Here is a 15,965-nt window from a genome sequence, read left to right as displayed (position 1 = left end):
AGAGGATTCAGCTTCCAGAGAACCATTATAAACATGGGAAACTGTTTGTTCAAAGCTCAAATCTTCTTATACATCAGAGTATTCATATTGTAGAGAAAACAGATAAATGTCATGAAGGTGGCAAATCTTTGAATCAATCTTTAAATCTTACTGAACATCAGAATATTCATACTGGGGAGGAACCTTGCCAATGTAATCAGTGTGTGAGAGTTTTCAGTCTAGTATACAATCTAAAAGAGAGAATCTGTAATGAAGAGGAATCTTATAAATGTAAAGAATGTGGAAAAACCTTTAACTGGCATTCATATCTTACTAAACATCAGAGAATTCATACCACAGAGAAGCCTTACAAATGTAGAGAATGTGGCAAAGCCTTTAAGCAGAGCTCAAATGTTATTCGACATCAGAGAATCCATACTGGAGAGAAGCCTTACAAATGTAGAGAATGTGGCAAAGCCTTTAACCAGAGCTCAATCCTTACTCGACATCAGAGAATCCATACTGGAGAGAAGCCTTACAAATGTAAGGAATGTGGCAAAGCTTTTAACCGGGGCTCAAAACTTACTCAACATGAGAGAATTCATACTGGAGAGAAACCTTATAAATGTAGAGAATGTGACAAAGCCTTTATTCAACATTCACATCTTCATCGACATATTAAAATTCATATTGGACAGAAAGTTTAAAACTGTAAAGAATGTGGTAAACCCCTTTAGCTGGACCTACAGCCTTACTCAATATGAGAGAATGCATACTGGAGAGAAATTCTACATTTGCAATAAATAATGAAAGCCCTTTGTTCAAAATATACACTTCAGAGAAACCTCCCAGAGTTCATGCTGGAAAGTGACTTTAAAGATATTCAAAAATGTGGGAAAGTATTAAATGGAAAACAAAATCTAAAGTATCAGAATTCACAGTCAAAAGTAGTAAGTCAATAACATTTCTTAGATATTACTCTAAAGCGGAATACTTACCACAGAGAATAATCCAAAGTTTAAAAATTTAGATAACTTACTTGTTAGTATACTTCAAAGTATCAAGGAACAGGTATAATTACTTACAATGTATCTTTACATTTGAGATTTTTTGAAAAGAAAATATTAATGCGATACAACTCTCAAATCACTTCATGCTGTGCCTGTGTTTCTACTGTGTATGTGAGGCATGGATTTGATTCTTGCTGCCTCAGAGATCTGAGAGCCCTTGTGTGTCAGGTGGGATTCACTCGTATCTGCTTTTCCTTCGGAGATTGAGGACAATGTAAGACACAACGTATGAAGAAACTTTAAATGAAGATGCTGTTTGTGGTTGACTTAGAACATTGATGTAAGTCACCATGCAGTAGGTGTTCAGGGCATCTTTCTTTGCATTAACGTAAGACAGGAATATTCTGAATTTCCAATAGTTTTATCAATTTCTCTTTGAGGAATAAAACATGACAGTTCATTACAATCCTGATGTATCTTCATTCAGTGTGGCCATAGATAGAAGTCATGAATATTATTTGATGTGGTTGAAATAAAGAAGTGTTCACAAATATTTGAGAAAAGTATAGATAACTCATCCTTAGGTACATAAAATTCTTGAATATCTATCTTCACTAAACAATTAGCCTTGAAAACCATAGGAAACATAGCTCTCAGATCATTCTATCAGAAGAATAGGAATGGGGCCGGCCGGTTGGCTCAGTTGGTTAGAGCGCAATGCTCATAACACCAAGGTCCCCAGTTCAATTCCCACATGGACCAGTGAGCTGCGCCCTCCACAACTAGATAGAAAACAACAACTTGACTTGGAGCTGATTGATCCTGGGAAAACACTGTTCCCCAATTAAAAGGAAAAAAAAGAAAGAAAAAAAAGTATAGAAATGCTTCTTGAATGCTTGTAATGTGTATTATGACCAGTGCAACCAGTGGGGTTGCAGTGCTTTATTTAGATAGAGTTGTGTGTGACCATAATATATTTTAATTAATAAAGCTGAATGAATTTGAATGTGTTTATACTGTTGTGTAATGAATGTGGTGTTATCCTGCCACCAAAATCAAAATATCCCACCTTATTCAAGGTTGTATGTAACAATATATCATTTGGTAATGCAGTGGAATGACATTGTTAGCAATCCCTTTCCCAGAGGCCTTAAACCTTACATAATGTGAAAAGATTTTCTTCATACTTTATATATTTTTTCTTTTTATTGTACTTACTGGGATATTGTGATAGTTACAATAGAGATGATACAAGAGTATTTTTAACAGTTTATCTAAAATACATTATAATATTGCTTCCTTGGCATTTACTTTATGTATCTAAGGAGACTCGAACTGACACTCCCATCTCCCACTAGTACATACACTGGACAGAGTCACAAGGAAATAGAAATGCCTAATATGACTTCTCCAGAAGCCTCTGTGAGCAGTAGTCTCCCTTCTAGCTCAGGGCCTTCACCTTGTATGCTTCTTAGATAAGATTGCTGCAGAGCTTACCAAAACTTTTTTCTTTTTGGTTTGAATTGACTGGTTTGGACTAAGTTCAAGAACACCAAAGCAGTTTTCCTATGGATCCTAATAAATGCATGTGCCCTGGGTCCTGCCACTCTGCCTGCATCCTGCCTTGGCCTCCCCGTGTAGCCCCCTGAGGTGTGCTGTGCACTTCCTGCAGGGCCTGTGAATAATAAACTTGTCTATTTAAGTTTCACTTGTGGTCTTTTCTCTAACTGCTGCTCACCATCCAACATGAGGGGACTCTGCTTAACAAAAGGTAAATTAACAAAGTCCAAAGTATAATTATAGGCCATACTTTTGGAATTCTGTATCACTATTTAAAACGTTTTTACCCTATACTTTTCACATGCTGTTCTTCTGAGCCTGTATAACTGATTTTCATTGTTTGGATATACACTGAATGCACTACATAAATATATTTAGTTAAATATATAATTTAGGAGTGAGAGAACTAAGGAGGAAGGTGTGAGTGAGTATGTTTGAACACATCTTCAGAAGGAAAGGTAAAGTGCTCAGACATCACTGCCTTCTCTATCCTTCTGTAAACTTTAAAGGGCCAGCAAAAATACAATCTTTCAAAGCAGTGACTGGTAGACTTCATTGGGAACCGACAGTATTTGTGTTGGGATAAGGTGGTGTAAGGGCTCAGATCTGCTTTCTCTGGTGTGGTGCTACAGGTAATGGGGTCCAGGGTTTGCAACATCAGCACTTAACGGAATTTGTTACAGATGCCAATTCATGGGTCCCACTTCAAACCCGTAGAATCAATTTATTTGACCGTGGTTTGGAACATCAGATAATTTACATGCACATTATAGCTTGAGAAGTAAGGCTTAGATAAGTGGTTCTTAGCTCAGGTTTCCTATTAGGATCCCTTGTGTTTTAAGAAAGATCATCACATGTGCCCTCCCCCACATTTTCTCTATTGGTCTGGGTAGAGCATCAGTGTTTTAATCAGTGCTGCATATCATTCTAAGGTGAGCCCAGGGTTAAGCATGAAGGCTGTTTTATAATTTATGAGAATTGAGTGTAGGCTCTGGTCCAAGAGGAGATAACAGGATCTACTACTCTGGATTTGGAAGGAGTAGGTCAGTGTAACCCACAGTCCTCATGCTGTACCAGAATTTGTGGGTGTTCTGTGGGAGGGCCCTTGAGGAGAGGGAAAAGAAATAAGTTGGTCTCCATGTATGAGCTCATTGTTCCTGTATCTCTTGTGACAAAGGATAGAATGGGTGGCATTTTCTGCAATTCAAGGTCCTTCTGCCTGTGGGTGTGGTGGTAGCAGGTACAGAGGCTCTGCTGATGCCTTTCCCATATTCTCATGACCTCTCAACATAAGTAGAGATGGAGGAGGAAGAAGAAGAAATGACAGCTTCTCAAGTAAGTGCCAAATCTCATGGCAGGAGCTGTGTCCTTTTTCTCTCCTGAAATGACATGTATTTAGAACATGCAAAGCATGAATAAACAATGGAAGTGTGGCCCAGAATTACTCAGAAAGTACTGAAAATGAAAGAGCCTTGATCTCCAGAATGCTAAAGAAAGTTACTACATGAGAGGTACGGTGTTTCCTTGAAAATAAGACCTAGCCGGACAATTAGCTGTAATGTGTCTTTTGGAGCAAAAATTATAAGACCCGGTCTTTGTTGAGCCCTCCCTGCTTCTGCATGCAGACACAGGTGGCTCCCATATCTGAGTCTCCATTAAGCTGGCTGACACCACTCATTCACCCTGATTCCCTGAAACCCCACCCCACTCAACTTTTGGGCATACCCAAGCCTCTTCCAGTGGCTTTTCATACAAATTGCCTGCCTTGGGTCATCCTGCAGACCTTCCTAAGTCTCTCAAAGGTTTGCAGAACCCAGACAAGCAGCATCTGGATTCAGTGTGTCCTATACCTCTGGCTGAGCAGCCCTAAGCCTGGTGTTAGCGACAGCCAGCCATGGTTTGTGGATTGGCCTCTCAAAGCACTTCCAAGTACAGTGAAGGCAGTGGCCATCTGCCAATTCCTTTGTTGCTCCTGCTGGATGGCCCTGGGTAGAGCACAGGCTGTGGCTGAACTTGACCTGCAGTGGGTCCCCTCCCAGGTGGTCCTGGGGCTGATGCACCCAGTGGCCAGCTTTAAAATAAGCTGGAGCATCACCTAGCTGTCTCCAAGGACGACACACCAAAGGAGTGAATTGGGCAGGCACCAGACCCTGCTGAGGCAGATTTTGCTCTGTAGAGTGAGCCCCTGTACCACAACTGCTCCACTGTAGTCACAGCCAGTCCTCACAACCAATCAGCCGGAGGGTCAATCCCTCCAAATGACATGCAAACAGCAACCAAGGCTTAATTACAACAGGAGGGCACACGCAACCCACACAAGGAACACACCTGGAGCACACAGGTCAGGTGAGCTCCATAGCACATCTACTACATAAGGCCACTCTACTAAGACCAGGAGACACAGAAGCTCTTCCTAATACATAGAAACAAACACAGGGAGGCAGCCAAAATGGGGAAACAAAGAAACATCCCAAATGAAAGAACGGAACAAAACTCCAGAAAAAGAACTAAACAAAATGGAGACAAGTAATCTACCGATGCAGAGTTCAAAACACTGGTTAGAAGGATGCTCAATGTTCTCAAGGAGAACTTCAACAAAGACAGGAAACATAAAGTGGAGATAGAAAACATTAAAAGACCCAGTCAGAAATAAAGAATACAATAACAGAAATAAAGAATACATTAGAGGGAATCAGTAATAGATTAGATGAAGCAGAGGATCAAATCAGTGATTTAGAAGATGAGGTAGCAGGAAACACCTAATCAGAATAGCAAAAAGAAAAAGGAAAAAAAAAATTAGGAGAATTTTAGGGTCCTCTGGGACAACAGCAAGCACACCAACAATCACACTATAAAGGTACCAGAGGAAGAGAGAGAGCAAGGAATTGAAGACCTATTTGAAGAAAGAATGATGAAAAATTTCCCTAACCTGGCAAAGGAAATATACAAGCCCAGGAAGTGCAGAGAGTCCCAAATAACATGAATCCAAATAGGCCAATATCAAGACATATCATAATTAAAATGCCAGCATTTAAAGACAAAAAGTCTTAAAAGCAGCAAGAAAAACATAGTTATCTACAAGGGAGCTCCCATAAGACTATAAGCTGATTTCTCAACAGACACTTTGCAGGCCAGAAGGGATTGGCGTGAAATATTCGAAGTAAAGGAAAGTAAGGACATACAACTAAGATTACCCAGCAAAGCTATCATTTAGAATTGAAGGACAGATAAAGAGCTTCCCAGACAAGAAAAAGCTAAAGGAGTTCATCACCACCAAACCAGTATTATAAGAAATGTTGAAGGGACTTCCTGAAGGAGAAGGAGGAGGAGGAGGAGGAGGAGGAGGAGGAGGAGGAGGAGGAGGAGGAGGAGGAGGAGAAAGGAGGAGGAGAAAGGAAGAGGAGGAGAAATAGGAATAATAAAAAGGCAATACTACATACCTATCAATAATTTAGATGTAAATGGATTAAATGCTCCAATCAAGACACAATGTAGCTGAATGGAGAGGAAAGCAAGACCCATACATATGCTGCCGACAAGAGACCCACTTCAGATTGAAAGACACAGACTGAAAGTAAAGGGATGGAAAAAGATGTTTGTTTCAGGCAAATTGAAAAAACAAAAAAAGCTGGGGTAACAATATTTATATTAGACAAAAAGACTTTAAAACAAAGGCTATAACAAGACTTAAAGAAGGACATTTCATATACAATAGCCAAGATATGGAAGCAACCTAAGTGACTGTTGACAGACCATTGGATAAAGATGTGGTACATTTATACAATGCAATATTACTCAGCCATAAAAATAAAAATGAAATCTTAACATTTGCAACAACATGGATGGACCTAGAGGGTATTATGCTAAGTGAAGTAAGTCAGACAGAGAAAGACAAATACCATATGATTTCACTTATATGTGAAATCTAAAATACAAAATAAATGAACAATCAAAACAAACAAATGTATAGATATACAGAACAAACTTATGGTTGCCAGATGGGAGGGGAGTTGGGGGCTTGGTAAAGAAAGATGAAGGGATTAAGATGCACAAGTGGCAGTTACAAAACAGTCACAGGGTAATGAAGTACAGCATAGGGAATATAGTTGATAATGTAATAAACATGTTTTGTGCCAGGTGAGTTCTAGACTTTTGGGGAAATCACTTCCTATGTTATATTAATGTCTAACCATTGCACTCTACACCTAAAACTAACATAATATTGAATTTGAACTGTAATTGAAAATCAAAACTTAATAAAAGTAAACTGTAATAGCAATTTTAAATGAAATGCTATATACTTACTATGTACTTTTATAATCAAAATTTTATTCATGCTTTAGTTGAAAAGTTCAGAGTCTGCCTTAATAAAACATTAGTACTGAAACAATGTAGAGATTATAGAAAAATGTTTGACTGTGTAACTTCCAACATGTCAAATTAAAGTTTTCCAATGTTCATTTGGGAAGGGAATTTAGGACAAATTCTATCAAAAAGGTGGCTCATATGAGATGGTCATTTAAAGAAACTGAAGGAAAAAGTGAACTAATGGAAAAATAAAGTGAACTGCAGTGAAGCTGGATGGCAAATTCAGTTTCAGATAGAAAAACGTGGGCCAAGTTACAAGTTTTGCATATTCCATCTTAGACATATGGTATTCATTTGAAATATAAAGTTGTGGAGAAATCTGAGCATATTTAAATTATGTTCATGTGAAAATGGCCATATGTGAACTTGTTTCAAAGGAGAGCACAAAAAGATGTGTTTGCTGAGTTTTTAAAGATTGAGTGTCAAAAACTTATAAATACAGTGTTTTGGATCAAATGGCATAAATTTTGGCATCTGTAGGTGATTTTCTCTTTAGATATTATGCCAATTGCACATATTGGTAAAATGAGTTTGGGGAGGGCTGTACTCATGTCTTCAAAGTGAGGTAGTTTATGGTGAAGCTTGTCATTCAACTTGGAGGAGGTTATGAATAGCCATTTGAAGAAAGGAAGTTTTTTTGTTTTTTGTTTTTGTTTATAGGGAATTTGTGACTTTTAGATTTCTACAGGAGCAGAATGAATATTCAGCAATCTTCGGAATCATTTTAATCTAGCTCTCCTTGTAATAATATTACAAACCTGATTCAAAACATTAAGCACTGAAAAATAAACCAAATAGGGGCCGGCCCGGTGGCCACAGCTCAGCTCCAGGTCCAGTTGCAATTGCTAGTTGCAGGGGGCACAGCCCACCATCCCTTGAGGGAGTCGAACCGGCAACCTTGTGGTTGAGAAGACGCACTCCAACCAACTGAGCCATCTGGGAGCTCAGTGGCAACTCAGCTCAAGGTGCCATGTTCAATCTTAGTTGCAGGGGGCAGAGCCCACCATCCCTTGCGGGACTAGAAGAGTTGAACCAGTTAATAAGAATTCTAAACAGAATAATATCCATAAAGACAGACCGTCCCAAAAAATCAACCAGGAATAGAAGGTTGAATAAGCAGATTCTATTATGTTAAAAAATATTATATAAATTAATTCCACTTATCTACTCTAGAGCATTGAATGGTTACCACAGTACTCACACTTATTTTTTTGTAGTAATTTTTTAATTATTGAAGAAGTATAAAATATGACTTCAATCCTTTCACCTTTCAAACAAACAAATCCACATTTGACCCTATCCACTGTCTAATGCCACTATATTTTCCAATTCATGGATTAGAGCTGTAATAGTGGACAACTCGTATTTCAAACACACGCACACACACATACAGATCACATCTACACATTGACAGATGCAAACACATACATGCATTAATACTCAAACATTAAATACATAATCACATGTACTCTCACACAGTCGCTTACATGCTCTTAGTCACACACTCACACAAATACACATGCAAACAACACACCACATACAGACTCACACTTACAATCATACACACTCATAATGAAACACACAATGACACAAGCTCACACAGTCACACTGGGGTTCATAAAATCTCAGTCACATGAAGGGACGTATCTCCATAGTATTCACATATGGAAACACAACAACTACAGTCCTCTGGAGGCCTGAAAACAGTAGCTCTTTCTGCCCCACACTCCTCCCCAAACAGCAAATCTCCACAAGGACTCTTCACAATGTGCCAGCACTTAACAAGTGCTGTGAGCATAGCTGCTTTAGGTCCAGGTGTACAGCCAGAAGACTGGAGAGTTTGGAGAAGTATAGTGTGTGGGTGAGTGATACAGTGGAGTAAGAAAGAAAGCACAGGGAAAAGGGGGCCAAGGGATAAGAAGGGGCTGCAGAGAGCCTGCGGGAACGGGGTAATGGAGACTGCAGGGGAAGCGAGAGGACAGAGGATCTGTGTGTTTCCTAGGGCTCTGCAACAAATCACCACAAACTGGGTGACTAAACAAACAGAAATTTATTCTCTCAGTTCTGGAGTTCCTAGAAGTCTGAAATCAAGTTACCTGAAATCTCCTTGCCTCTTTCTAACTTCTGGTGGTTGTTGACAGTCTTTGCCCTTCCTTGGCTTGTAGATGAATCACTTCAATCTCTGCCTCCAGGGTCACATCATGTTCTCTGTGTGTTCCAATTTCCTTAGTCTTATAAGGACACCAGTCATTGGATTAGGGTCAATCTGAACTCATCAAAACCTCAGTAACTTGATTACATCTGCAAAGATGTAATACCCCAGGTCACGACCCCACCCCCAATGGAAATGTTGTATATTTTGCCTTCTGCTCTTGATCTGTCACAAAGGGAACATTTTCAATCATTGCACGACATTAATTCATGGTAAGAATCATTCACATCGTATAGGAAGCCAGGATAGAGAGTGGAGAGAAACTCTAGGGCACAGGAAAGAAGTGTTCTAAAGAGCTGACCTTGACTGTCATGAGAAGAAAAAGAGGGGGAAAAGTAGTTGAAAAAATATTGGTTAGGTAAGAACATCAGTACCAGAGAAGTAAATATTTGCAAGTTCTACATACATAACATTACAGGAGATTAAAAAAGAACACAGCCCCCAACTTGAGAAATGACTTACAGGAGAACCTGCCATTTCTTCCTCTTCATCCTCCTTCTCTACTTATGTTGAGAGATCACCCCTGCATCTTGAGAATATTTTCAAAGGCACCAGCAGAACCTCTTCACCTGCTACTATCTCCACACCCACATGTAGTACCATGAAATGCAGAAAAGGCCACCCTTCCCTGTCCTTTGTCACAGGAGAGATTCAGGAACATTAAGTTTCTACATAAAGATCAAATTACCATTTTCTCCTTCCCTGTTTTCAGGTGCCCTCCCCTCCCAGACACCCACAAATTCTACTACAGCAGGCACAATGAGAGCTGCACTAGCGCGCTCCTTCCAAACCCATGTAGAGCCGACCCTGTTACCTCCGCTTGGAACAAAGCCTGCACTCAACTCTCATAAATTACTGTGGAACCCTCATGCTTAACCCTGGGCTCATGTTAGAATCACCTGTGGCACTTAATTAAAACAACACTGATGCTCCCAACAGAACCAATAGACAGAATCTGGGGGGTCAGGGGTAGGTGATAATTGTAGTTAAAACCCCACATGTGATCCTATGGAAACTTGGGCTGAGAGCCATGTATCTAAGTATCTAAGCCTTGCTTCTCAAACTATAATGTGCATATGCATTATCTGATGTTCCAAACCACTCTCAAATTGTAATTCTGCAGGTTTGGAGTGGGGCCCACAAATCGGCATCTCTAACAAGTTCCATTTAAGTGCTGATGTTGCACCCCCTGGCCCCTATTACCTGTAGCACTACACCAGAGAAAGCAGACACAGCACACCTGTGCCCTTACAACCATCTTATCTCAATACAAATACTGTCGCTTCTCAGTGAAGTCCAACAATCACTCCTTGAATAATCATATTCTTTGCTGTCCCTTTCAAGTTTACAGAAGGCTAGAGAAGGCAGTGGTCTGAGCAAATCTGTGTTTGTAAAAGTACTCATACATTCATTAATGTTTACTAAGCGCTCACAAACAGGTTACAGTGCAACATGTTGGGAACTTCATATACCTTATGTGAATTAATCCTCAAAAAATCCTGGGGGTTGGGTACTAAATATATTTCACGTGAGGATGTAGATACTGGAACCAGCCTGTCTCTTCTATTCCCCTATCATTGATTTAAAACAAAAAATGTTTCTACAAAATAGGAGTTAAATGCAAATGGATGGAAGAAATATAGAAAGAGTGGAGTAGCAGTTCAGAGTTTATCACTGTTGTGCTTATATTTACTTATTTTTGGTAATAGGTAGGTAAATGTTCAATTTTATGACTGCCAAAGTTTCCTACTCCCATCAGAAATATATGAAAATTCTACCACAATATCACTGAAATTTGGTGTTATCATTTAAAAAAAGAAAATTTTAGACATTTGAGTAAAGGGATACCTCACTATAAATTCCTTGGTGACTAGGATTAAAGAAAATAATATTATTTACAAATATATATTCACACACACAAATTCAGTCTTAAAAAAAGAGAACTTTCCATTTATGACAACATGGATGAACCTGGATGATATTATGCTAAGTGAAATAAAACACATAAAAGCAAATACTATATATGATCTCACTTAATGGAGGAATCTTAAAAAACAATCAAACCATAAAAGCAAAAGAGTGGTGGTTACCAGGAGCAGGGGTGGGGAAAATGGGGAGATACTGGTGAAATGGTATCACGTTTCACTTATGCAGGATGAGTTAAGTTCTAGAATTCTAATTTACTGCATGGTGACGATAACAGTGTATCACATACTTGAAATTTGCTGAGAGCATATCTTAAGAGTTCTCAGTACAAGAAAAAGTCGTAACTATGTGACATGATGGACATGTCAATTAACTTGATTGTGGTAATTAGTTCACAATGTATGAGGTGTGATCAAAAAATAAGGTGAATGTTTAAATTTAAAAAATTATTACAGTAAAAGAAACATTACCATTAATCCCCCTTAAAATACTCCTTCTCATTTAAAACACACTTATCCCATCGTTCTTGCTAATTTCTGAAGCAGTTTTGGAAATCCTCTTTCATGAGTGTCTTTAGTTGCACTGTCGTGGCTGCCTTGATGTCCTGAATCAATTCAAAACCTTTACCTTTCACGGTCATTTTGACTTTGGGGAAGAGCCAGAAGTCTCATGGTGCAAGATCCGGTGAATAAGGTGGATGAGGACACACTGTAATATTTTTATTTGACAAAAATTGCTGTATACCAGAAGCGATGTGTGACACAGAGCATTGTCATGATGGAGGATGATTTATGACACTTTAAAACACATCTTCTCTCAAGTATAGTTCACACTAGACTGACTGCACCGAACAAGTTGAAACTTGTCACACACTGTTACTAAGGTTTGATGTGCTGCTTCCCATATTGAAGACCCCTGCCTTTCTGTTGGATGGCACTCGGCAGCAGCATTCACCATATTTTGTGATCACAACAGAAAGGCCCCAGGATCTCCAGTAATTATACCACCTTTGAAATCTTAAAGAATCCCCTTCCTGTATTACCCTCATTCTTTCCATTTTATGTTCTATTTCCATTAACATTTTTATTTTTAATTCATCTAGACATATATTGCCTTTAGTTGTGATATATCCTTTGGGCAGTCCTCTCTCCCAGCTCTACCTCCATGAGTACTCAGCCCTCACTCGCCTTACAGCAAGATGGATGCTGTATGACTTAAGAAAGGTTAGGGGCAAAATACTTTTCATTATTAGGCTTTATCTGTTTGTTTTGTGTGTGTGTGTGTGTGTATCAATATTATGGATTATGGAAGTGATAATCTTAGGTATTTTTTAAAAATAGTTTAATGGCCACTATAATTTTATGGCACCCTTTGTAGTTTTCCACTTTTTTCATCTTTATTCATTTTATTTTCCACATATAAAATATTTTAAAGTCAAAATTACATTAAAAACATATACATGAGTGTCCCCATTCCAACCTGCATTTACTTTTTTACAACACGTAAGATGCTATATATAATAGTCTATAGTTTGCCTTTTATGTATGGTTGAGATTACTTCAATATAATGACATTCCTCATACTTTAATAGCTTCACATACAGAGCCATGTGTTCTCCTAATTTCTCAACACCTTGCATCAAGGCAAATCCATAAGACCAATTTTGCCAAATAGGGTGGAAGTACTGCATTACTCATCTAAATAACCAAGTATATATTTCTTATAAACTACATTATTATACTTAGCAATTCCACTTCTACAAATAAATCTGAGAAGTGAAAATATATATCCACAAAAACATCTTGTAAAAGATTGTCCATAAAAGCATTTTTTCATAATAACTAAAATGTGGAAAGAGCCCAAAGCTCCATCAAATGATGAATGGATTTTTTAAAACTATGAAATATCATTCAGTGATAGAGTATGAGAACAGAGAACTGATGGTTGCCAGTGGGAATGGGGTTGGGGAGATGGGTGAAAAGGGTGAAAGAGATTTAGCATAAACTGCCAGTTATAAAAATAGTCTCAGGGATGTAAAGTACAGCATAGGGAATATAGTCAATAATATTGTAATAACTATGTATAATGTCAGATAGGTATTAGGTATCTAAGGGTGATCACTTTGTAAAGTATATAAATGTCTAATCACTATGTTGTACACCTAAAACCAATAATAATATTTAACAAATCATCTGTAATTGTAAAATAATTTTTAAAAATATAAAAAATGTTATATGGCACTCATAAATGTTACATGAATGACCATTGAAAACAGAAGGCCAAATATTTTATGATTTAGTTTATATAAAATGCCTAGAATAACAACATCCAGACATGTTAATATTTGTGGATGAGGGGGTGCAGTCGGGAATAACTGCTATAGGGTATGGGCTTTTTAATATCTCAATAAAACAAAAATAACCTAATATCTCCATATTGATTTCAGAAAATACTTCTGATCTACTGACCATAGCCTACAAGGGGTTGGAGACAGGTGTTCTAGATTCCACTGTAGTAATGAAAGAAAGACAAGATGATACCAATAATAATGGTAAGAAAGGGAGAATTAGGATACATTTTAAGTCAAATTAACATATTGTATTTCCAAAATCCTAGTGATACACTTGTACATTAGCAACAGGTCTCTAGCTTCCATATCATGAGACTTTAGTCAGTATTTCATATAATTCCCATCTTCTCATTGAACTTAAAATGAGGAACTTTTTTCATATTTACAGAATGCATACTTTCCATCTGTCATTCCTCTATCTACACTTCCCCACCATATAAATCTGAAAACATCTTGATTTATGTGTCTTCCAGGTTTTTCACTGAAGTAAAAAGAAATGAAAATTAAATACGTAAATTGGGCAAAACAGTGTTTTAAAAAAATAAAAATACGATTAACAAAATTTTACTACAGTTGAGAAATCATGGAATATAATGCTTATTACCATAACTTCAAACAGTGGTTTTTATTGCCATTCAAAAATGGCTCCTCTGAAAAATTATTAAATCATATTTATTGTCTGATAAACACCACATTTTTCATTTTCATGAAACAAGTGCAAAACTATCTTAGGCAAATTATTTAAATGATATAAACCATTTTCAACAATCATATGGTACAGTGAGATCTATGTATGCACCAAGAAAAAGAATGTAGTTAAGTATTTTTATTAGCATGAGGGAAATTGTACCTTTCCCAACCAAGAAGTCAGGAGTTTCAAGAGTAAACATTCAAGTTTTATATTCATGGGAATGACTCCATATTTGATGTCTGACTATGGACACCTTTTAAGCCTCATGACAACCTCTTCCTGTTCTGCCCATCTGGGAAGTGCAAGCTGATAATAAAGCCCAAGTGCTCCTTCCCTTGGCACTTGCTGTTAAGTTCACACCACAAGCCAGTACCAGCACCACAGTGACACTTGGTAACAGAAGCCAGTCACCATTCCCTCCGCTCTTTAGTCTTTTTTTTAGAACAAATGGGGATGGCTACCCTGCTCTCTCCAGAAAAGCTCATTATGTAATAAGTATTATCATAATACTTCAGTATATGGAGTTATCAGTCTTAATATCCAAACTAAACTTTGAGTGCGGTTCCATCCTGTTCCAGTGGAATAAACACAAGTGAAAACTACTAATAAAAATATGTCGGAGAGTGAATTTCTATTAAATTTCCAGTTTATTTTTAAAACTCCAATTTTGTATGTTAGTTCTTAAGAGAAAACTCACAAAACACTGATCTTTTCAAATTATTTCTGAGTGCTCCAAGCACAAATAAATCGTTTTTAATCCTTATTTCTAATTTTTTTTTATTTTCTAATTTTTTTTTCATATACTTACTATATTCTACTTCCATCTGATGTAAAGGTGCAACCCATGGGTCTTATCTCAGAAAAAAAAAAGGCACATAGAATATAGTCAGATGGTGTATATTGAAGAACTGGAAATATGGTTTTAGTGAGATTTTAAAATTATACAGTATGGTATTTTAATTATAGCCACAGAAATAATCTATAATACACTATGGAATGCATAAGCCAAATGCAAATTATAAATATATATTTCTAAGTGTAACTTGTTCGTATCTAACATGAAAACAAATGGCTGTAGGTGTCATGCAACCCAGAGTGCCTTATAATGTATTATTTGTGTTCATTTTGAAGCGCCACAATGAGGTGGGGTATGCATGTGTGAATAGAAGGCACATAATTCATTCAAGGTAACAAAAAATTATATTTTACTTATGAATTTTCATTAACCTATGATATACAACAGCTATTAAATTTCAAAAGAGAGGGAAACTATTATTCCGTCTCCCTTTTTTCTACCATGTACGCCATCCCAAGTAACCCATCATTCTACTCACACAAAAAGTCTCATTTTCTCAGTGTCCTGGCCTACTGTTTCATGATCATCTGGTAGAATAATTCCTTCCTATAGTCATCAACAGAGGCCCTCAGTCACACCAACAAATCTACACAAGGGGCAATCACCACAAATTGCACGATAATTTAGATAATAGCTTTACATCTATACTCTGCCACTCCCCATGTTCTCAAATTTATACTATATTTTAAAATTAGTGTTGTAGTTTTTCTAGGTTACATGGATCTGAATAAACCCCACCTAATGAAGTAGGTCCTTTCATCTTAGTGAGTCCTTCCGAGACCACAGTGGCAAGAAATGAAAAGCATGTAATTAAACTGTAACATCAATAGATTTCAAATTTCAAGTTGTAAGTCATCAATAATAATGGAAACTTTCCATGTAATTGAATAAAAACATTTTGTAAACTGAAGTTAATTAGACCTTATTACAGATGCCCTTGCTCCATTGACATGCATCATCTCATTAGTTTAAAATAATTTTAATTTTTAATTCCCGGTGGAATTTAACATCTG

General features: G+C 37.4%; 1 protein-coding gene across 1 annotated transcript in view; it reads left to right on the top strand.

The window, feature by feature from the left end:
- Window positions 1-15,965, top strand: part of LOC117034919 (zinc finger protein 420) — a 107,862-nt gene that overhangs the window by 34,897 nt on the left and 57,000 nt on the right. The window contains exon 7 of the mRNA XM_033128378.1: window positions 56-680. Coding sequence (XP_032984269.1) covers window positions 56-680 — 625 coding nt within the window. The remainder of the gene's footprint in view (window positions 1-55; window positions 681-15,965) is intronic.

The sequence above is a fragment of the Rhinolophus ferrumequinum genome, chromosome 15 (genome assembly GCF_004115265.2).
Source record: "Rhinolophus ferrumequinum isolate MPI-CBG mRhiFer1 chromosome 15, mRhiFer1_v1.p, whole genome shotgun sequence".
Taxonomy (NCBI): domain Eukaryota; kingdom Metazoa; phylum Chordata; class Mammalia; order Chiroptera; family Rhinolophidae; genus Rhinolophus; species Rhinolophus ferrumequinum.
This window is presented reverse-complemented; position numbering and strand designations above follow the sequence as displayed.